Below are 26,059 nucleotides of genomic sequence, written 5' to 3' on the forward strand. Positions count from 1 at the left end.
GAACACCGCCAGCTTGCGCCATAACATCGGCTGTTTTCGGCGGTAGAGGTACCTCGCAATAGTGCAAGTGTCGCGCGTGTCCACAACAACACTGCTGCAACGTCCTGTAGGCATCACCCATAGATACAGGAAAGATGGATGCCCGACTTACTCTTGATATAATATTTTGTTCGTTTGGTTTTAGTTAAAACAATTGTCACTTGTTGCGCTAGTAGAGTTTACTATGAGTATTTTATATATGTATTTTTGTTTTGAACAGTCCCTACTCCTAGACCCTAGTACCCATTGAAATTCAGTAAGCGTAGTAACAAACAATTGTCATCGCAGGGAGCCACGTAAGCAGACCAAAATTCGTTTCGAGTCGGGCTTCTATCTTTCCTTTTTCCATGGCCGTAATCGCAGTCGTACCATGCACCGTTTGGTATACTGTTCCTATCTCAAACCGCGAAGCCAGTAACGGTAAGTTGATATCGCGCAGGTTGTGCCGAAATCATATTGATTTTTAACCTCCTATTAATAGGTAGGTCCACGGCACGACGCACCAATCACAATCGATACAGATGACGCCGTGATTAATCGCAGTTGTTATTCGTCACGTCTTCGTCAGTGATGTCACCCTGTCACCCCCGACCGTTGTTGTTTTTTATTTTTTTGGTTATGTCGGTTTCCAACACTGCGCGGCGCATTCTCGTGTTCGTGTGTTATAGCTGGTAGCGTCGCAGTTCGTCTTTCCAACCACGTTTTTGCTCGCGCACGCGAACTCCAGAGTTTCACAAAGTTGCCGATAGATGCTACAACAGCAAGGCGATTCGTTCGGCTTATCGCATTTCCCCGCGTTTTCGGTGTTGTGCTCGTCTCAGTTTTTAATCTAACTTTTTGGTGTTCGGATTACGTGCGTTCGTCAAACACGAGTTCCGACTTCGGGTGACCGCGGACGTCACCTATATAACGGCACGCTTGCGGTTCACTTAATACATTCACGATAAACAGTGCGGGTTTCCGAGATCCCGTCGACCGACCACCATGTCGGATCCGGAGGGAATGTTGAAAGTGTTGGAAACGCATACAATTAAATGCGCTTTGGGACTGGACCGTGATGGATTAAAAGGCGGATTGATAGTCGGCGGTGAGTATGCGTGGTTCACAAACGGCGCCGACCTCGTGCTCTATTCAAAGACCACTGGCTGCGTGGAGTCTTCCAGATCTTTTGGTCAAACAGACAATTCAATGGAGGTAAGCTTTATTAAATGCCTAAGTGTTTCTGAAACACCACTTAAGTGGTATGGTTAACTATAGTGCAAGTGTGTAGCGTATGTGTATATTGCGAGGTATATTGTAATATAAGTATCTTCCGTTGTGGCTCTCAAACGGAGCAAGAACAATCCTAATCGTTGACAGTTCAGTTTTGATTTTTCCCTTAAAAACTGTAGGTACTGACACAATATTCAACTTAAAACAATATAATCATTTTTTTATTAGACTCAATAAGCAATTACTGTAGTACAATATAATAGTTTTTTTTTTTTTATTGAACAAAACATAATATTAACAATCTGTATTTACAAGTTATACAATAAGTAAATGTGATGGAAATTGATTTACAGGAGGGGGAAGTTGCACATTGGCGACACTCCGTGGGAAGCGATTTAAGGAGAGAGTAGGTCCTTACACTAGTTCCTTTTCAGTTGCCTGGGTGGATTACCTGGAATTTGATTGGATGATAGTTGGGTGATTATAGGATTAGAGTGAGTACTGAATGTTTTGTGTGTTTTTTGGAGGTGATTTTGGCAAGGCTGTTTAAGAAACAATATAATAGTTATCAAATATTATATGTGAATTGATTCCTCTCTTATTAAGCAAGCTTGCTACAAGAGGGGGAGGGTCTTCAATTTTAAAGTTTCTTATCTATATATTTATAAAAATCTATTAGTTACAGTTTTATGAACAAATAGTAACCAACTTTTACTTTTATTTGGAGTAGGTACCTAATGATAATAACAACAATATTCAATAACAATAACAATAATACGTACCTACCTTCCTAATTATATGTAATATATAATAACTGTTATGTTTATACTTTATTTATATTATGTTTATTCATGTTACATTAGTTACATTGTTACAACAGCTTATATTATATTACTTCTTTTACCATGCGGACATCAAACGTCTAACCGATAGCTAACTTACTGACTATTGCCGGGTTGCATGAACTTTAAATTTATTTAATGAACAGTTTTAACGAGCCGTTAAATCGTTTTACAGAATCGTTTGGGTTGCACAAATCGTACAATAAAAATATTTTGGTATTAAACATGATACCGAGGTTAGTGTAGAAATTTAAGTTTATCACAGAAAAAGTGATAAAATCCTATGATCTAGATACTGTATCAACAGCTGTTTGAACTTTTATTTTGAATATGTATAATAACAATAATTGCTAAATTCTACAAATTGTGAATTTGTAGTCTACTAGTCTGTACTTAATCTTTCTTCGGCGTTTTCGGTTCTGTTGTTTTGTACACATTTTATATGATTAGTGTTTTTTTAGCAATTGTAATTACCTAAATATTATAAAAAATGTCTGAACATAATATAAATGAGAGTCAGTTAAAACAGAAACGTATGAGAGGAAAAAACTTTACTGAAAGGGAAAAAGAGCTATTAATTCACTTGATATTGCCTTTTAAGCCAATTATTGAAAATCAATGAACTGAGATCGAAGACGACAAATCGCTTGTGATACGCGTTTTATTGTTCTACAAATGGTTGATTTATGTACGTGCACATGATCTCCAATGACAGCCTAATGAATTATTCCAAAATATTTATAAACAAATTCCTACCTAATATAATATCAACTATCAAGTTGTACACCACGATCGTGTGCAAAACATATTAAATTTTATATTGTTAGCTTAAATTAAAAATATAATATAATATACGTTTAAAAAATATTTATTCAACCATTTGCATGTGGTCGTGAGTAATATTGTAGTCTGGGGATTTTTTTTCCGATTACCGTAAGTACCTACCTACTTTTAATAGTAAGTAGGTAATTTGTAATTGTATAAATACATTTTAATTTATATTTTATACAAGTGAGAGGCAGGTTTTCATTCTGAGAACTTTATTATTAATGGCAAAGGGTCCTTAGATCTACTTGATAACTTAGAATATATTAGAATATAATATTATACTAGTATATTGTCTATATTATTTAAAATACTTGAAATGCTCCTGTTGCATAATAACGTAATGTTACTAAAATTTGAATTTCTGGAGAAATCGCGAAACTTCTACGAGAATTACGTAATTCTTCGCCAATAAAATTACATAAAAAACCAAATGTTTCCTTTGATAGCCTGTTTTTAAATTAAAAATCATGTACATTTTAGTGTATTTGTATTAAACTACCATTCATTGTAGGCGTAACTAGGGGTGGGCTGCAGCCCCCCAGAATTTTTGGATAAATGTATGTGTTTATATACTAGTAAATAAATGATAAATATTTATAAATTAGTATTAACTTTATTTTTGACTACAATATAAAAAAATATAATGTTTAATATAAACGAATAATCATTCAAGTCAGTTGTAAACATCAATAGAAACCAATGAAAAATAATAATCTAATTAAAAAAAAATCGCTATAAACATTTTTTTGGAATCTAGCCACCCCCATAACTTAAAGGACTAGTTACGACTATGCCATTCATGCATTATATAATAATATATAGGTAGTACTTACCTATGTATAAAGATAATAATATATATGAGTGGACTGCCCAGGGCGGATAGATGGAAAAGTCCGACTGGCTTAGTACAGGCCCAGTAGGACTATTAATGATTTGTACTGCATTAGGATGGAATATTTTTAGATTTTTGTTATAAATAAAACATAATACGTATTTAGAATTTAAATAATATAATAAAACTGGTTTGGTGTTATTAACATTTAAATATGTAACAATGTTTTTAAAACACCTTATTACTTACCTAAATCGACACTTAAAATCGATTTCATCAAATTCCTCCAAAGGATTTGATCGATCTCTAAATAACCTCGGTCTAGGTAAATGATACAAAATATCCAAAACAAATTCATCATCGGAAATCGATAAACTTGAATCAGAACTCGACATTTTTACTATTTTCGGTTACAGCTTATAAGTATTAAGAAAAAAATTTAATAAGTACGACCAACTACAGGGTAGGTATAGTGACGACGTACTACTGACACCTGAATACGTATGCGTGATAACTGTAGGATTATCGAATGATTAAAATTTAAAGAGCCGAAATCGACCCATTAGTTTAATGAGCTGGTAACCTATATTTTAACGGTCCAATAAAACTATTGAACGTTTAAAGATTGTTTAACAGATGAATAAAATTTTAATCATTCGTTAGCACGCTAACGGCTCGTTAAACATTTAACGGGCGTTCATGCAACCCGGCATATATCTACTAATAAGGTTATGACAGCAACAGTGTTGCCCCATATACAACATCCCCCCCTTAAACATTTTTTTTTTTTTAACAGAAAACAACAAACAATATTATATCCATGTAAGAACATTTTTTTTTTTTTTAAAAAGAAACAACAAAACAAAATACTTATATCCATGTATGAACATTTTTTTTTTTTAAAGAAAACAACAAAACAAAATAATTATATCATAACATAAATTATTCTAATAATTTTTTTGGAATCTTTACTATCCTCCCACTTTTAGTCACTCTTTCTTCTGTGCCAAAGTACTGCATCCATTCAGGTACAATCAACTCATCATCACTTAACTCCGTCTCAGTCCCTCCCTCAACATTATTCCTAACTTCCTCAATTTCTCCTACTATTGCTCTATTACTAGCACTAACTGCTTTAAAGACCATACCTATTATTATGTCATCATTATCAAACTCTTGGTGTGCACCTACTCTCGTTAGTGAACGTCTAAGGTGTGCTGATGTTCTTCGCACCATTCTTCCCGATTCTTGTACTATATAAGACCTAGGGCTATCAGCAACTTTAGCTTTTACTATACCTGGTTCCCACATTGAATTTTCCCAAACCATAACTTTGTCACCTTCCTCGAACCCTTGTTTATTCTTTGCCGTTTTATCATAATACTGTTTATATTTTTTTTTATACACTTGTTGCCTTAGGCTCACCTCAGTTTGCACCTTAGGCATTAAATTTGACTCTTTAATTGGAAATTTAGTACGCAACAACCTACTCATTAGCAACTCACAAGGTGCTGCTCCTATGTGCGGTATTGTAGTGCAACGATATTCAAGTAACAAGTCACTTACATCCCTACGCTCACTTTCAGTTTTACGTAATAACTGTTTAGCGGTCTGTACAGCTCGTTCAGCCATTCCATTTGATTGTGGATATCTTGGACTTGATGTATTTAATTCTATGTTCACTTCCTTACAGAACGTCCGAAACTCCATTGAGCCAAATGGCATATTGTCAGAAAATATTATTCTAGAACAGCCATGAACACTCATTACTATTTTAAATTGCTTGACCATTTCACTGGCTGTTTTCTGTTGTAGTTTAATCAACTCTAGCCATTTAGAATAATGATCAGCTATTACTAAGAAATCAAAACCAACAAATGTTAAAACATCACAACTAACGATTTCAAAAGGTAAACTTGGTATCTCATGATAAATCAAGGATTCCTTACTATTAGCATTTCTAAATTTTGAACAAATCACACAACTGTTCACATACTGCCGTATTTCATTATCCATAGCAATCCAATAAACCAACTATTTTGCTCTCAACAATGTCTTGAGTATACCATTATGCCCTTCATGTATCAATTTCAATGCAGCTAATTTTAATTTACTTGGTATCACTATTCTCTTATCATAATATAATATTCCTTGGTCCACAGAGATATTCTTTTTTAACCTCCAATAATGTCTTATGCACTTGGGCACTTGTCTTTTGTCTTTAGGCCACCCCTCTGTAAACATTTTAACCACACTTTTCAATATCTCGTCATTCTCAGTTTCTTTTGCTATTTCAGTCACAATAATATTTTTGTAATCAATTGCATGGATAACTCTATCTCTTGTTCATTTTCTTCTTCATCAAGGTAATTTCTAGAAAGAAAGTCTGCAATGAACATAAGCTTTCCCGGCAAATATTCTACATGTAAATCATAAATAATGAGTTTCATTTTCTGTAACCTTACTGAAATTACTTTATCAAAATTTTTACCAAATATTGACACCAATGGTGAATAATCTGTAATTACCTGTGTCGCATGTCAATACACATAATTATGAAATTTTCTGCATGCATACACAATACTTAGCATTTCTTTTTCAATTTGTGGGTACTTTTGTTCCGCTTCATTCAGACTCCTCGAAGAGAATGCAACTGGTCTACCCTCTTGCAACAAACAACCCCCTAGAACTGTATGTGAGCTATCACACTGTATTGTTATTTTTTTGTTTGGGTCAAAATTAATTAACACTTGAGGACTTGCAACTATTTGTTTTAACTTGTTTAATACCTCAGTGTGAGCCTCACTCCATACCCAACACACATTTTTTTTAAGTAAGTCCCTCAATATAGTAATTAGTGTAGACATGTTAGGTATAAATTGTCTCAAGTAATTAAATGCTCCTAGTAACCTCTGCAACTCTAATTTGCATTTAGGTGGCTTTAAACCTAATAACGCCTTAACTCTGTCCCCATCCGGTTTCATTCCCTCATTGCTAAATGTCATACCCACATACTTGATCTCATGCTATTTATATTTTAATTTTGCACAATTAAATTTTATATTGAACTTTTTTGCCCTCTCTAAGACCTGTATTACTACCTCATCATGAGTTTTTTCATCCTCAGTAGCTATAAGTAAATCATCAAAATATATATACACATTATTAATATCCCCAAAACACTCTATGCTTCTTTTTTGAAATTCTTCTGGTGCACACGAGAGTCCAAAAGGCAATCTGGTAAATCTGTAGAACCCAAAAGGGGTACTTTTACACAGGTTACTTGATTGCTCATCCAATTTTATTTCCCAAAAGCCATCCTTTAGATCAAATAAAGTAAACCATTTTTATTGTTCAGATTTAGTCTCAGCTCCTCAAGAGTTGGGATTAAAAATTGATCCCTAATAATTACCTTATTTAGCTCAACAAGATCTAAACAAACACGCAGAGACTTATCCTGCTTTTCTACTATAACAAGGTTACTCGACCAGCTCTTTGGTCTCTCAACCTTAACTATCACATCCAATTCACACATTTCAGATAATGTATTTTTTAGCTCTTCTTTAATGGACTCTGGAACTCGCCTCGGAGGATTTAACCTTGGTTCACTATTTTCTTTAATTTTAATTTTTTATTCTCCCGGAAAACATCCTAGTCCGCCATCAAATACTTCTTTATAATCTTTTATAAGTGAATTTAAACAAACATTTGATTCAATGCTTTCCACTTTAGACCTATTTATCAATCTTAATTTAATACAAGTTTTTAATCCTAAGATAGGTACACATCTTGTTTTACTATCATCTACAATAATGAATCTGGTACAATTTTTTTCTTTATTTGCTTCACATACTAATTCAACTGATCCTACATCTTTTATACTAAAACCACCATAAGCCTTGATTTTCAGATAAGTTTTATTTAAAATTTACTTGTTTTGTATTTAATTTACTTGCAATTTAACTGTTTAAATATACTTAACGGTATAATATCAATATCAGATCCTGTATCCAGTTTAAAATTTATTTTGCAATTATCATTAACTTTAACAATTTCAGACCACCCATTTTTTTTTGATTGTGCATTAATATTCCCTATTTCAACAGACATTATGTCAAACAATTTATAGCCAGGTTCATTATCCCTTAGAAATTTAATATTTTCATTCTTACCAATACTATTAACTTCCTTATGAAGTTGTGTGACACCACGGCAGCCCACTGCAAAATGATTCAATTTTCCACATTTGATGCAGGACTTCCCAAAAGCAAAACACTTTTTGTATCCATGACGCCTTCCGCACTTCTTACAGTCATATTCAACATCAATAGAACTGCTACTAGTTCTATCTTTTTTTGAAAAATCTTGCCACTTACTATTATTTTTCACTGCTTCAGTGTTGGTCATATGAACATCCACTTCATCACTTCTGTGGAGTACTTCTTGCTGTTGTTTTGCCAATTCTGCTGACTTGCAATGCTCAACAGTTTGATTTAAGGGTCAAGTCAGGTGCCCTCAGTAATCTTTCCTGCAGTGCTCTGTTTTTAACTCCCAGAACAATGTGTACTTTTACCATGGTATTCTCCAGATCACCAAAATTGCAACGTTTTGCAATTGTTTTAATGTTCCTCAAGAACTTATCAAATGTTTCAAATTCTTCTTGCTTCCTTTGAAAGAAATTAAACTGTTCAATTATTACATTATACAGTGGTCGCCGCTTATTGGACTCACGGTTAATAGACTCATTCGCATATTAGACTCAAAACGGTTGGTCCAGATTCGCACGGTTAGGTAAGGTTAGGTTTTTGAGTCATTCGCCTTATTGACTCATTCGGTTAATTGACTCAAATTGTAGGGTCCCAAAGTGAGTCCAATAAGCGGCGACTACTGTATTTGGGTTCATAATACTCCTGGAGCGTTTTAAATATAGTCTCAACAGTTGCTGCTGAGCTCGTCGCGTTTAATGTTTCTAACAACTCATACGTGTTATCACCTATGACACTCAACAGTACCGCAACCTTAAGGCTATCCGTTTTGGCATCCAGCTCATTAGCTCTCAGGTACAGATCAAACTTGCTTTTAAATAATTTAATATTATTGATTACTGTACCTGAGTCATTGATGTCTAGCGGAGCTGGGGCTGGTACTATTGATCCATTCGACTGCGCCATGTTATGTTTATACTTTATTCAAATTATGTTTATTCATGTTACATTAGTTACATTATTACAACAGCTTATATTATATTACTTCTTTTACCATGCGGACATCAAACGTCTAACCGATAGCTAACTTACTGACTATATCTACTAATAAGGTTATGACAGCAACAGTGTTGCCCCATATACAACAATAACATTAAATTTAAATGATAATTAGTTATGAAGATTGAATATTAGATATAACCTAAAACAATCAACTCTCAAATTTGCTTTATAAATAGCATTTTTCTAATTAACATTTTACTGATTTTATATTTTAACAATTTTTTATTATAGGGCTTGTACTTTAAATAAATAGCAAAAATAGCTTAAAATTGTTTGAAAAAAGCAAAAAAAATTTATTTAAAAATACAGACAAAAATTATCTTGAAAACAATTATCAATTAATTTAGAGTTTTCAGTTGTGAAACTGACTTTTTAAATATTTTATAGGTACATCAAAAACTGAGTCAAAAACAAATGCTTTACATCCACTCAAGTGATCAGCGCATACTTCATACAAGCTGTTTTGTTTTAATCAATAATTTATGAAACACCACACAGTAATCATGTTGTTAATGTCTTATGATTGTTTCTATCCTTTGATTTTTGAAAGAACACATTTTAATTAACTTGAAATTCAAGCTGAAATTGCAGTTGCATTATCTTATCATTTTTCTATTGCTAAAGCACAATAAAAATATTTAAATTACTTAGCTGCAATAATTGTAAAACGAAATAAAAAAGCAAAAAACAATAAAAAATGGTTAATTTGGAATCATAATAACATGAAAATTATGAATGTATAAAAGTTTGATTTCTGTCTCATACATAAAAAATTTGGTTTAAAATTTGAGCCTTTTGAAATATATTTAAGTACGTATTTGTTATCTTTGTAATATATAGGTATCTGAATGTAGTTGGATAACAGAAACATACTTATAAAACTGATTTAAATTTAATATTTTGAGGATAACAACTATAAATAGTTATGAAATATTTTTAACCTTATAATTCAATCCTTATCAATATTCTATGTATAATATTATTTATTTATTATTACATTTGACTTATGCCATAGACTAAAAGAGACTGAACTAATGCAAAATAAACATATCTTAAAGTAAATAAAATTAAAACTGAAAATTCTTTAAAAACAAAATAAAGTTTTTCTAATATTTTTCTAATTATTTCAATTTGTGTTTTCCATTTCATATTCTCATGATAATAAATCTAAGGTATTTTACTTTACCCACATCATTTCATTTAAAACACTCAAATTTACAAATTTCCTCTTAATTTTCTCTCCCTAGACAGGATGGCGGATGATTCTTGTAAGTAGGTAGTTATTTTAAGTAAAGAGACTATACATTAGTTAAAGCAAGTGTTTTATTTGTATCATATGCAAGTGAATTAACCACAAGCCCATTTTTTTTTAGTGAAAAATCGTTTTTTTGTTATTGATTTGAGATCAATAGAATTTTATTCCTGAAAAAATATTGCTGTGTCGCCGGTATATTCTAAAACTTTTCCCACTAAATTAGATAAAAATAGATTGTGTATATTAGAAATTAATAATTTTATTGATCCTAAAATGTAGCTAGCGGTATGGCAAAATATCACAGTTTTTTGATTAGCGACCCCCCTCTTTACCTCACCTATATCATAGTTCTCCGCTACCTATATATTCTATAAACTCGTATCGATTGTAATTAAGAAAATCTTTTAATTAAAAAATAATTCGTATTGAAGTAATTTTTTTTCTAAGTATCCCAAGTATTGGCATTCGTGTAGCAGGTGATCTACTGCAGTAGAGTGATCTGCATACAAATTTAAAAAATAATTTTTTTAATAGTATAAAAACATTTTTTATGACGAGTACATACGTCATATTATTATACAAATATTCGTCAAATATAAAAAAAGAAAAAATAATACAAATTTCAATTACATTAAACATTTTTAGTATCATTTAAAAATTTTTAAAAAGTATCTTGGAACATTATCTTCACCATGCTTCAATCAGATGACGATGTAATAGTTCTTTTGTAGTGCCATGCATTTTTCGAGACTATCGTAAACAGACGTATGTGTTAGATACAACAAACTACGACCACCCAATTATGATTTTTCCTGACAATTTTTCGTTTATAAAAATAAAAGTAATACAAAATATGCCCAATAGGCTAAAAATTGATTTTCTTAAAATACGACGAAATATTATGCAAAAATATGCAAATTTAAACTTAGTATTTAATTTCGCCATTTCATAAAACAAATGTATATTTCACCTGGAATAATATGATATAAAAATAGGTAATAATAATTGTAGATCACCTGCTACACGAATGCCCAAGTATTTTAGTAGTTGATATTAGAGCAATAGGGTGATAATTGGAGACATTAGTGATGTCACTGGCATTGAATACTGGAACAATAACAGATTGTTTATACATTTTTAGGTATATGTCTGATTTAAATCATCAAACTCAATCTCATCAATCTTCTTGTCTTGGTTTTTTTTTTTCATCGCTGAGGGAATTTACAAAATATTAGCTTGTTTTGAGGAAGTTTCAAAATATTTATCGATCTCGGCATTTTATCAAATGTTTCAGTAGTAAAAGTAGTAATAGAATTATTTTCAATTGGCTTAGATATATTATCATTCAAATCACCCATAGTTAAGAATATTAACTAATTAACTAAAGTAGTTAAATATAGAATATAAACAAAAAATTAAAAATATATTTATTACGTACATGACAAAGTCATAACAAATTAGTAGTAGAAATAGAATAAGTTATTTTCGCTCAATTTTACCTGTACCTATTAGTTACACTAGTTAAAATGACTACTCCATTTTTAAAGAATAAATAGTCCAAAATTACTTTTTTTCAAATTGCGATATGTTATTTTTTCATTCAATAAGTAAAATATTAAATATAGTTAAATTTTTAAAAATTAATATAAAATCTGTACATACCTGATGACTTCTACTATTTATTTTATATAAATTGTATTGAGGTATGGACTGTATAACATTGATGATGTAGGCACATTGTTATTGGCTTAATGTTGTACATGAACAAAATATATGAGTGTTAATTCCTGAGGTCTTTAATGATATTATTGATTAATGTTTACAATCTTAATTTTTTGGAATCTTAAGCAAATTTTATTGATTTTTAATTTTTCTCGAATATTGTATCCCCTATATTTTGTTGTACACTCTACATTCATTACTTATTTTAATAACTTGGAAAACAACACTTTACTTCATAGATATTAATTTTAAAAAGTAATTATTTTTCACTTGCGTCCAATTAATGAAATAACTAAAGAGTTACTGCAAAAGTAATTTTGTTACAGTAATTTGTAATTTGCGTTACATCATTAACCAATACTGCATATATCATTGTTCATTTCTTCAAAAACTCTTTTGGCATATTACATTTGTTTCTAATGTTCATGTACCTATCCAAATTGAATTGCATGTTTTGTTAATTTTGTTCAAGTTTTTTGTTTAACTTAATTAGGCATTTGAAATGTTCAATTTTTTCTGAAAATATTATGATTGAACATAATTAAGTTGAATTATTATTAGGTATTAATTAAGTAGAACCTCTAGTATATTATTACCAGAAATCAGAATTCATGAAAATATGATTAGGTAGGCATCAAATTCATATTGACTATTTTATAAATAATTTATTTGATGCTACGATGATTATTAATTATGTACATTTTATTTTAACATTATCAATTTATTTTGATTTAGGTACCTTTAATACTTAATAATAATTAATAAAAATGGTAAAAATGTTCATGAAAAAGATTTGTTTAAACAAATCCATTCAACTATGTCTTTCTTTGTATTCTTTGGTAATTGTTAAAAACATAATCATTTAAAAAGTCCAAAAATATATACTTGAACATTTGTATTGGAAATATCTTTTTATAGTTAGTGTAAAATAATATGAGGTAATATTAATTTTTATTCCAGATTACTTTTGTTCAAGAATTACATAAAAGCGAGAAAACCATGAATATGCTATTAGTTGGATGTTCTAGTAAATCTTTTGGTATATTGTTTGTTTGTCAATTACCAACACTATCAACCATTCGGTGCATTCATACACCAAGTCCAGTATGCTAATTTTTATTTATTTAATTATCTTAAGAGAACAAACTACCCATGTGTGTTGTCTACATTGCGTTGACACAACACATTGCATAAAAAAAATATGGTGTTTATGTCCTCCTAAGACTGAATAAAAAAAATCAATTTTAAAAATGATATCTATTTCAGATATCTTACATTTCTACAATAAATAATGAATCACTTGCGCAAGATCAACTTTGTGATGTGTTCAAAGTTATGTCCACCATACTCTTACTTGGATTGGCAACCGGATCGGTTTTTGCAGTTGACTTAAGAAAACATCACATTGAAAACCGTAATTTGACTAAATATTATTATATTTATATTATTAAAAATTAAAATTTTTTTTCCATAGAATTGAGAAGTAATGAAATAGTTGTAAATGAATCAAGTCCTAGCAAACTATTCATTCTAAGGAAAAACAACAATAGTCAAGAAGCTAAAAAGATAAGTGATGATTGTGACTTTCATTTAGCAATGTTTATAAATGGTAAAATTACAATTAAAAAATGTTATTAAAAAAATATATTTATCACGTTTCTTATTTCAGAAAATTTCCATAATTTTTATAATAAACAGTGCAGTGGCAAACTAAACTTCAGCATATCTTGTTTGTTATATACTGAAGAAATCAATGCTGTTGCCATAGGATATATTACAGGTCACTTCCAACTATGGGACTGTAAAATTATGCAGACACTGTAAGTGTTTGGTCCTTAGTCATTATATATAAATAATATGAATTAAATCATGAAGCTTACACAATACACATTGTGTAAATAATGTATTTGTTTTATTATTTTGTCTAGATATGTATTAAACAAACCTGAATGTTTAATGCCAATTTCCCATATTACTTTTCTCGAAGAAGCTGATGATCCACACAAACTATGTTATCTTTGGATTATTCAGTCAGATAATTCTAGACTTCCAAATGCAATGATGATAGCTTTATCCTATGAACATAGAACTTTGATGTCAAATGGCCGTTTTTCATATAGAGTGAGCTAAATTTTACAAACTATGAAATTAAATTATTTTGTTATAAAATATTGTGTTTGCATGTATGAAGGCGTATAAAGAATACAACATCAAATTTAAAATGTCATTACAAAAAGATAGTGGAATTGGTCGATGTATATCTGCGTTAACTTTATGTAATGACACCTTGGTCAGAAAAAGCACTGGTAACTGAACTTTCTATAGTAGAAAATAATTGAATTAGTTACTTTATAACCATCATATTTGGTGTTTGTTTTTGATATTTTTTAGATATGTCTGAAAATTTTGGAATAACATTATTTACAATGTTAATAGAAATTCGTCAAAATGTTGATGCCAGTCCTAAATCTTACGTTTTTTTGTTTGATATTAACCAGTGGTATAAAGCCAAAATGCCATCAGTTATCAATCATCTTAAAGTATCAAAGCCTTATGCTAGTTTTGTGAAGTTGCCTGATTATGCTAGTTATTTAGATTTCAGTATTTCTAACAAAACATTGGGCTCATTTGGTTCCAATTTTAGAAATAATGTAAAAAATCTCTATTGTTCATCTTCAATTTATTTTGGTAACTAACAAAACTTGTATTTCATGATTGCTACTTGTTGTAAGTATATTTATATACTTTCTAATATTTTTTTTTTCTAGAATGTGATTGCTTATCAGACACCAAAATTATTAGATTTAAACATGATGGTGTTCAACAAGAAGTTTTAGATAAATTAATTTTAAAAAATTGGTGTTCATTTTTCAACCCGAGTTTGATATTCCATCAATGTTTACAAAAAAATTTAAAACCTTTTTTTTGGGATAAGACATATGATTACGAAAATTACTCTTTGGTAAGAATTTAAATATTGTATTACTTTGGTTTCGACAGATTTGAGTATTTTAATTTATATTTATAATCTAATATAATATCATTATTAATTGACGAATAATTGATTTTTTCAGCTTGATAAATTACATTTTGTAATATCTATAATAGTAGAAAACAACATGATGTCAGTTATTGATGAGTTAGCTGAAAAATGGAAAAATGGAACTCATAGTGAAGTTATAATTCTACATTTAGTGCAATGTCTTTGGAACCATGTCATGCTTGTTAAACAATATGCTGATCGACTATGTAATTATAAATTGTTTTCAATATGATTGTCTTTATCACTTTTAATTCATATCCTGTTTAGGTGTTCCTTTATTTGAATGTTCTGGTATGCTGGATGGTAAAAAAAATGTAAGCATGTTGAATGATTGTTTGTCTCAAATGCTGCGTGTTGAAAATTTCTTCAAACGCATGCAGCTTACAGACTGTGTTCAAATAACAAATGGTAAATATTAGTGAAAATATTAACACATCAGTTGTACAATAATAAATTATTATTGAGATTATTTGTGAATTATATTCTATTGTTGATTTATAAATACTTATAGATTATTTGAGTTGACTAGTTAAATAATGTTTGACAGAAGCTGTTACGAAAGTTTAGCTCATCTTTTATTACCCATTTAGAGGATCGGAATTTGTTGTATCAATCTAACAAGTGTTTAACATTTAAGCTTAGCGGGTCACACATAGCTTTTCATTAGTTAAAAAATTAGAGTGAATTGACCTATTATGAAACTTGATAGTAAGAACATAACCTTATATTTGTATATTTAATTTTTATGATAGTTCAATTTTTAACCAAGTTATGCGTTTATAATATAGTGGGAATTGAAAATGTTCATTACTCACTTACAAATTAAACCACTAAAAAAACAAACCTACAAACACAGAAAATGTTCTTACCAGTAGGTCGATTCACTCTAATTTTTAAACTAACATAGGTATACTTGACCTGCTGAGCATAAATTTTCTGTGTTAAGCATTTGAAAGAGGGGTACAGCAAATGCCAGTGCCACCTAACCTACGTCTTCAGAAATTGGATATGCTAAGTTTTAAATTTAGATCTTATACTGTAGAAATTATGACTAATTTATAATTAAAGAATTGCAAAATGTTAAATTTGTGTAAATGCTTGCATTTTACGACATATCTACTCATATAATTATAATATAGTATAATATGTCTGTTATAAGAGTTACCTCAGGCTGTGTGCCTTTTTTTGGAGGCAACATTGGTGTGGTTTTCGCACATATAGTACTGCATTTTTTTCTGAGTCACTTCATTATTCTAACAATCAGACTGGGTTTGCACTTTGCACCAATTTTTGGCCTTGGCAAACTGTCCAAATCAAAAATTGACATAAACTTATATATTTAATATTGTGTTGGAAAATTAAATAACTTTATTATTTCAGTTGATTTGGTTGATAGAGTGAAAATTATAAATTTAGTCACTCAATATTTTAATGCAATTATATATTTTGTCAACTTTCAACTGTTACCAAAACAAATTGAAGAAAACGGTACTCATCAAATTATACAATGTGATTTTACTTCCCTCGTGCAGTATGCTTGTAAACGGTTAGTGATAAAATATTTAAAAAAAAAAAAACAATGTATAATAATTTTAAATATTTAGTCGGATGGAATTTGGAAATTTACCATTGTATCTCATTGACGCTATTGTGACTAATGAACCTAATGGAAATAAATTAATTGAACAATGGAAACTTGAATGTATTGAAGAAAATAAAGGCTTGTATCCGCCTTCCAATATCCAATGTCTTTTAAGGATTTACTTGAATGCTGAACTCTCTAACCAAATGCAAGATTTCATTACTATTTATTTTTTGATTGATGTCTGTTCCGTCCAAAAGTTAGTTTTCATATTTTAATTTTATATTATATAGTATAATATAATGTGACCTATTTTAGGATGGATGAAATAACTGCCAATATTTTTAATAATACTTTTGTTAAAAATGAAGAGTTATATAAACTTTGTTGTGCTAGCTGGCTTTTCGATCATGACATGTTTGAAGTAAATATTATTTTTATTATTCATTTAATATAAATAATGGTTTTTTATATATATAATATGTTTATTATAGGATGGTATGCTTATCCTTGCCAGTAGTAATGAGTGGATGGTTAATGATAAATCTTGGAATTGGTATCACTGGACTGTTTTAAGATTGTTTGTTTTTAAAGAACAATATTATTGGGCACAAATTTACTTTGAACTCTTTAATATCAAATTAATGAACCTTGATGATCATAAGTAAGACTATTTTTTTTTCATATAAGAATGTTTTATTTAATTATTTTTTATATGTTACATGTTAAATTATCATCGTGTTTATTTGATAAGTAAAAATATTTTTACGACTTGTTAATATTTCAAAAGTATATATTGGCAATGCTGAGCGAGTTAACTGTTTTTTAACTAGTAAAAATTACAAGTTACTAAAATAAAAGTAATTAAACTTAGTTAAAAATCAGTTACATTTTTCATATAAGATTAAAAACTATTAAAATTTTTAAAGTTATATGAAGAATTAAAGAATATAAGAATATGGTAATTTTCTAGAGATCTTATACAATGTATATATTAAAATTTTTATTGCTGTAAGTTCTAATGTACTTTAATACTTAAATTGATGATGATATCCTACAAAATAATTATTTTAATTAAATAAATTTACCTGATGGTGTTCACAACTATGACTATATACTATAACTATAACTGAATTATAGTTACCAAATTAATTATTTGAATATAATTAATAACTTACAATATCAATTAATATAATTCGGTTCACTTTTAGTTCTATGAATATTGAATTGATAAAAATGTAATTATAATTAATTGAAAGATAATTATTGATTAATTAAAATTAATCAATATATAAACGTGTGTGGGGTACTGAGTAAAAATTTGTATTTTATTTCTCAATTACACAGTTAAATAAATAATTTTTGACTGAAATGCCTTGTATTCATTTTTCAATCTTATTGACCAAACAAAAAAAATTTTTAATTTAAAATATTAAAATTGTTTATTGCCATAGTCGGCATAGTTAATAAAAAGAACTGATATAAATCAAAATTTTCTTATGCCCAAAAATAGCTCAAAACAGTAAAAATAGTTTTAAAATGTTATGGTACATCCATAATACTAATATAAAGACTGAAATTTTCATGCATTTACAATTTTCATCTACATTTGTAATTTACACATTTCGGAATTTTCTGTCAATTTTAGACTTCCAAAGTACCAACTATATATTCACTTTCCTACCAGAAGAAAAAAACAAAGTAGAAAATCAAATCATTTTTATTGCCCTAAAATGTGATGACAGGCAAATAATAAAAAGAAAAAACGTCATAGTAAAATCAATATATACATTGCTCCGCTCAGAATCTAAAATTATACAACCCTTTAATTTTTCATAATATTTAATTCTATTCAACTAAATTATTGATACCTTACCTTATTTAGTTGTTACAGTAAACATTACGTTTCTTAATTTATTTAACCCTTGTTTCTTTATACTTTAATAATGAAAAATTTTGTTTTTAAAAGCAATCAATTAAATTCAAATTCTGCATCAGGATTATTTAGTTCATTAATTTTTTGATGTGCCTATGCGAGAATATAAATAAATAGATATATAATTTAGTGATTATGATTTCAGATTTTATATTAACTTACAAATAATGAACAACCACTGTTTTGATGCTTTATGTCATTTGCATTTAAGAAAGATTGAAGATAAAAAGATATTGTTTGAATACATCTTTGATCGTAAGTTACATGTAATTTCTTGATTGACTTGTAAATAATTAAAATTAACTTCGTTTAAATTTTTTTAATTTTAGGATGCAGGCATACCAATCAATTAAAGGCATTCTTAAGTTATCCTATGGATGCAGATGAAAAACAATTATTTTTTTCTTGTTTAAAAAAATTTGAAGACACCTATTTAATACAATTTATGTTTTTAGTACAAGAAAAAAGGTAAATTAAATATTGAAATATAAACAATAAGCATATCTACTGGAATGTAGCCTATACTTCTTTTCGATTCTAACCTCACCAAAGTAATGTCATATTTTTCACTGAGCCTGTTAATCTTTTTCTCGTCATTTATGCATTGATATCTGGTTTTTAAAACAAGTTCTTCATTGTGCCATATCCTCCATAGTAGAGAATACCGAAAAGTATTATGTTTATTTGTATTATTACTTATTATGATTAAGTCTTATGTTTATTTTTCCCTTTGCTAAAAGTACAATCTATTAATAATTATTAATGATGTGCTTGGAGTAAAATAAGTTTGGAAACCACTGCTATAGCTTCTAAAATGTGGATACTAAGGTAGATAAAATAAATTTACTAATTTAAAAATGAAGAATGTTGTGTGATACTGTTTATATTTGTTTTCATAATTTTTTTTATAAATTATAAATGTTAACCTAATTTAATTTAATATTAATAAATTTAGGTACTCTGAAGCTTTGGAAGTATATAAATTATTGAAAATCAAAACTACTTCAAAACATGATTATATTCTTACAATTGCTAGTGTTTTAGTTAATAAAATTAAAGATAACATATCTCCAAATAACAAAAGTGATGTTAACAAAAGATTATTTTCTAATGAAGGTAAATGGTGTTTTATTTTTTAAAAAGATTTTTAAAAATTATTTATTTATGTTACCTTATTATAATTAATAAATGTGTTATTATAATACTAATTCATAATTGTTTTTATTATTACAGAAATTAAGATGACTTTTGCAAATTGTTTTATGGATAATCATATTAATATGAAAAAATCAAATATTTGTAGAAGTTATGGGAAATTTTGTCATAGGTATGAAATGATTTTTATTACTTAACATCTCAAATTAGTTGAAATTTGTTAATATTATTAAAATATTACCATCTTATATATTATATTTTAAGTTTTGGGACTTAAGAATGCATTTTTTTAAGACACATTTGAAGTCTTACAATAGTTACACAATTATTTGTTAATTCAAGTTGCTCGTTTTGTTAATTTAATACCTATCTTAACAACAAATGAGTTGAGAAATGCTACCAAGGCATCAATTCCAAAGTGAATCTAGACCTTCTTCCTAATGTTTCATACTCATCACCATTATAAAAAAACAAAAATCCGAAATTGTGAAAATATTATACTACATTTGAGGGAAAACTGGAGATGATAAAAATGTTAAAGACCACTTTATATAAAAAAAGTATTTCTGGATATGGGGCCGAGTTCATATCTACACATGAAATTCTTCTGGTTACAATGCTCCACCTATTATTTACTTTTCTAATATTAACTATCTCTTTAAGAAATAAAAATCACTATTAACATTGAGCCAACAGATCTTAACTATATATTGTTTGTGTTGTATTATTATGGAACTAATACATTATTTATAATTTTAGTAATCTTATTGTACCAGATGATGACATAGTTGGTACAACACAAGGTCCTTATGAAAAAGTTTCAGCTATAAATGGAGTATTGAGTCCCTTAAAAATTGAAACTGCAAAAAAAATGAAAAAGGAACTCTTAAAACTCCTCGACACTCCATTAATTCAAAGCGCCAGTTATAGACCTTCTGTTACAAATTGTTTAGTAGTGCCGAAGGTAAATTTATTATTACTGTTTTATAATTTATAATTGACAAATTAAATTTTATTTAAAAAAAAATTAGTGCAGCGATATATAAAAATCTTAAAAAAAGTTATAGTTTATTATTCTGTAACTATTTAATATGACCTAATAATATACAATTTTTGGTTTTGTTATAAGTCCTATAGTTGTTATTGCATTTTAATGTTATCAATTATTTTTTCAGAAAAAATCTGCAATAGACAATAAGCAATTATCAATGATAAAATTAGATAAGATGCGCCAAACTTTAACTCCTGGTCTGCCAGATAATAATGACTCTAAAGTTGAAAAGTGAGTTTTTTTTTGTTTGATGTTTGAATCATTTCATTCTAAGTTACTTTAATTTCTTTATATCCTAGTCATAAATTGAAAAATCAATTATAACAATTTTAATTAACATTCATATTATTTTGGTAGATGCAGTCTCAACAAAAGCATGAGTATGAAAATTGTTGATTCTGAAAATAAAGTTGTTGAAAATAGTGATACCAATAATTTACCAATTAATATGATCACCGAACAAACACTGATGACTTCCCACAAGTTTCTTAAAGATAATTCTGAAATTGAAGTATTAGAAACTCTCCCTATATCCTATACTATCGACGGAGGAGAGTGTGAAAAAATGGATATTTCTGACAGTGACCAAAATAGCATACCTAATGGTGAAAATGAAAACAATTTTGAGGAAGCAGATGTCATCCTTGAAATTGAACATTTTCTATATGCAGAAGAACCAGATATCATTCTCGGTGATTTAAATGAAACTAACAGTTCAGAACAACCAAATGACTTATTAGATGGTAACTTAAATGCAGAAACCCATTCAAATGAAACAAGTATCATGCCTTGTGATGAAAATGAGGACAATTTAAAAGAACTAGAAGATTTAAATGATGATAATAATCCTCAACAACCTGATATCAAACTTATAGGTGTCATTGACGAAAATTTAGAAGAATCGGTAGACTTACTTCATCGTAGCACAAGTTTAGAAAATCATTCAGATCAACCAATTGTCATACCTGAAAGTGAAGATGAAAATAATTTAGATGAACTATATGTCATCTTTCAAGGTGAACAATTTGAACATGTAGAAGAACCATATATCATACTTGATGATGCAAATGATACTAACAATTCAGGCTCATTGGATGACTTGCCTGATGATGACGTAAATGTAGAAAACAATTCATATCAACTAAACGTTTTACCTAGTGATGAAAATGAGGATAATTTAGAAGAACCAGATATCATACTTGAAGGCGAAATTGATGGTAATTTTGAAGACTCGGTAGTCTTACTTGATGGTGAGAATAAAGAACATTTGGAAGAATCAGATTTCATACTTGAAGGTGAAAATAATGAAAATACAAACAAAACCGATTTCATACTCGATGATGATGATGATGATGTAGAAAATCGATCGGATCAACCAAATGTCTTAAATGATGGTGAAAATGAAGAAAACTTTAAAAAACCATGTGTCATACCTAGAGACGAAAATGAAGATAATGTAGAAGTTCCAAAGATGATACTTGATGAGGCAAATGATACTAATAATTTAGAATCACCAGGTATCATGCTTGAAGGTGAAATAGATGGACGCTTTGAAGAATCAGAAGACTTACTTGAAGGTGAAAATTATGAAAAGACAAACAAAACAGGTTTCATACTTGATGATGACGTTAATGTAGAAAATCAATCGGATCAACCATCGGTAAGTATCTTACCTGATTGTGAAGATAAAGACAATTTAGTAGAACCTTACTTCACACCCAAAGGCAAAAATAAAGACAATCTAGGTGAATCAAATGACTTCCTTGATACTGTAAGTGTAGAACACGATTCTGATCAACCTATTGTCTTACTTGATGATGACATTGAAGACAATATAGAAGTACTAGAGATGACACTTGATGATGCAAATGATACTAATAACTCAGAACAACCTGATGTCATACTAGAAAATGACATTTATGAAAATTTTGTAGAGTCGGATAATTTCCTTGATGATGTCCAAAGTGTAGGAAATCGACCTGATCAACCATGTGTCTTAGCTGATGGTAACGATGAAAGCAATTTTAAAAAACCATATGACATACCTTATGACGAAAATGAAGATAATGTAGAAATACCAGAGATGATACTTGTTGATATAAATGATACTCATAATTTAGAACAACCTGATATTATACTTGAAGATGAAATAGATGGATGTTTTGAAGAATCAGAAGACTTACTTGATGGTGAGAATGAAGACAGTAAAGAAGAACCAGATTTCATTCTTGATTCAAATAATACTAATAATTTAGAAGAACAGGGTGTCATACTTAATAATAACTCAAATGTTCAAAACGATTCAGATCAATTAAGTGTTAAACCTGATGGTGAAAATAAGGACAGTTTAGAAGAACCAGATGTTATATTCGAAAGTGAATATAAAGAAAATTCCGAAGAAGCTTATGCAAGTGAACAAAATTTAACAACATATTTTGAAACATTTAAAAATGAGATAACGCCTAAAAATAATGGAATGATAGACCGTGGTAATGTAATATATTCAACAGATTCACAATCTAACAAGTTGAAAAATCTTACTCCTTGTAATCATCATCTCACTGAAGAGAATCGTTTAAATTGTGACAATAAGATAATTGAAGAAGAAAATAAAAGTTACATACATAATATAGTTGATGGTAACAAGAATTTATTTGTAATTAAAAAAGATGATATTGCTGAAATAGTTGAAAATACTAATGGAGAAAATAAGTCAAGTGAGCCTATTCATTTTCAAATTTTTGAAAATCCTAAAAATGTGTGTGGTGATCAGAACGAAGATTATCTTTATGATGAGTATCAATATTCCAACAATGATATTTTTTCTGAAGTGTCAACTATTGAAAATCCTATACCGGAATATGGTTTTAATCATCTTACTATGACCGAGAATGAATCAAATCAACTAGAAGTGTACGACACTCTGAATCAGCAAACATCAGTTTTGTTAAATGAATCATTTTTGAACAATATAAGCTTAGGTACAACAGCTGAAGTTAATGAACCCAGTGATTTAATTGAAAACAACGTAGAAATAGTTACGGACAAGATATCAGTAGATTTGGAACCATCTTCCAATACTAATTTATATAATGAAGAAATTAAATCCTTTCAACTAGTTGACTCTAATGATATTACTCCTCAACAAGTTGATATTAATATTTTGGATTCTGAAACAAAAGAATATGCAGTTGAAATACAAAATAGCTGCCCTGTAATATCATCAGAACCTAGCAAAACGCTTATTATTGAAGAATTTCCACCAAATAGTATGTTCTATAAAGACATTATAGTTCAAGGAGAAACATCTAAATTGGTGAATTTAGTCAAAAGTAGTTCAGATACTGAAATTGACAACAATTTGTCAGAAAATGTATATAATTTAAGAAAAGTTAAAAAAAATAAACAACCACTTATTGAACAAGTGGAGAAAAATATTCCTAATCTGCGAAAAAGAAGGAGCAGGGCCAAATGCATTCCATTGACTGACACCAAATTAACAACAAAATCGAAATCCGAATGTAAAACTAAACAAGTTGAATTAGAAATTATTTCCTCCCCTGCTTCTGACATTGTTGAAGATTCTCTAAATAATGTGTCAAAAAAGAGATTAAAATGTCAGAAAAAAATTCCCTTGGTAAAACGTAGAAGGGTATGTCCAAAGTATGTGGCTTCTGTTGATGGAGCTTCTAATAGCGAAATTGACTTAGAGCAGTCTGAAGAAATGACTGCAAATCAACAGAAAAAAGTTAAAAAAATTAAAGAATTGCTTCCAAATAAAAATAAAGTTACAGCATCTCAAAAAGAACTGAAAAAATTAGCCATGCCTACTAAAATTAAACTAGATTCTGAAAACAACAACAAAATATTAGATCAAAATACCGTCTCTAGTACAAAAACTTGCAAACATTTATTTTTACTGGAACCTAAAATAGTGCTTGAGCGGCTTGATATCAGTTCATTCAAAAACTGTTTTAAACAACTCGCAGTGCCCAACGATAGTAGCCAGGTTACATTATCAACTAACAAAACAAATAGTCAGAAGCCTGTTGCATTGAAAAGACTTAGAAATGGATGTTTAAAATCCATAAAAGAACCAACAGTTATTAATACAATAATTGACTCAGATAAAGAGCTTAAAAAAGATTCTATCAATAATGATAAAAAAAAAACTGTAACAAGAAAATCAAAATTAAATTCCTCGTACAGAGAAAAAAAAGTAGAACTTGACAATAATTTAACGTCTAGTTCAAATAAACTTGTTCTAACTTCATCAAAGTCTGATCCCATTAACTGTGTAAATAAAATACACAACAGTTTAATTAATGAAACCATTGATTTAACTTCCGATGGTGAATCTGTGTCTGATGAAGATCAAGAAGAAATGGCCCAAACAAAATCAAGTAAAGAAAAATTAGATTGGAGGATAATATCTCACGAAGTCAAAACAAATACAGATGCTATACCTAAAATTCGAATCGGGCGAAATAAAAGTGAATTAAATACCAAATGTGTTGACTCTCTGTTAGACTTGAAATCTATGAAGCAAGGTACAAAAATCGTTGAGGAACGAGAACTGGGTCTTATAAAAAAATCTAGCGAAACAAAAATACTGAAATTAAATCAGCAAGGTCGTCGTATGTCCACCAGGAGAGTTTTAAAAAAACATACATGTTCTTGTTGCACCAGTGAATCGATGGATGTTGCTTTCCATTCCAATGTGATAGGATGAGACATTTTGTTAGAAGATATACCACCACCTAATGTATTTTAAAGTGAGTGTTAATTACTTATACATGTGTACAATATTAATTATATTTTATCAAAAGAATTTAACCAGGTGCATATTTAGGAATTGTTAAAGGGAAAGGTAATTCATTGAATCAAAAACATGAGAATTGGTTTATTAAAATCAAGGGTCTATTTTCAGTTTGGGTGGTCCTTATATTGATTTTAGCAATACTATTTTCAAACTTCTATTAACATTATTATTATGTCCTTGATAAGCATTTTGTTATTTATTTCTTTTTTAAATTTAAACATTGAATTTTAAATATTTTAACCTATACACTATTTGTTGTGGTATTAATTTAAGTATCAAAATTATAGTATACATTTTTACTTTTAGGAACTGCGTAGAAGAACTAACTAATTAAAAACTGTTTTTTTCAGACAAATACCAACAACAAACAAAAATTATTTCAGTTAATTACAGTTCAAATCTTTTATCAAGTAAGAAATTATTTTATAATACTAAATAGTTTTTAAAGTAGGTACATTTAATAAGATAAAAAC

The 26,059-nt window shown here is 28.9% G+C and overlaps 1 protein-coding gene across 1 annotated transcript; it reads left to right on the top strand.

Annotated features, from left to right (window-relative positions):
• The first annotated feature begins 323 nt into the window (after window positions 1-323).
• On the top strand, window positions 324-25,539 carry LOC111037608 (uncharacterized protein MAL13P1.304-like). The gene is made up of 23 exons (XM_022320273.1): window positions 324-459; window positions 521-1,233; window positions 12,958-13,101; window positions 13,264-13,411; window positions 13,472-13,606; window positions 13,667-13,817; window positions 13,926-14,118; window positions 14,189-14,303; window positions 14,389-14,685; window positions 14,766-14,959; window positions 15,072-15,246; window positions 15,308-15,448; window positions 16,421-16,586; window positions 16,645-16,881; window positions 16,941-17,046; window positions 17,117-17,286; window positions 18,704-18,813; window positions 18,888-19,026; window positions 19,514-19,674; window positions 19,792-19,885; window positions 20,473-20,677; window positions 20,889-20,995; window positions 21,122-25,539. Exons 2-23 carry the CDS (start codon window positions 1,024-1,026, stop codon window positions 25,494-25,496), a joined length of 7,773 nt encoding a protein of 2,590 aa, XP_022175965.1. The 5' UTR covers window positions 324-459; window positions 521-1,023; the 3' UTR covers window positions 25,497-25,539.
• The last annotated feature ends 520 nt before the right edge of the window (window positions 25,540-26,059 follow it).

Source organism: Myzus persicae, unplaced genomic scaffold (genome assembly GCF_001856785.1).
Source record: "Myzus persicae strain clone G006 unplaced genomic scaffold, MPER_G0061.0, whole genome shotgun sequence".
Classification (NCBI taxonomy): Eukaryota; Metazoa; Arthropoda; class Insecta; order Hemiptera; family Aphididae; genus Myzus; species Myzus persicae.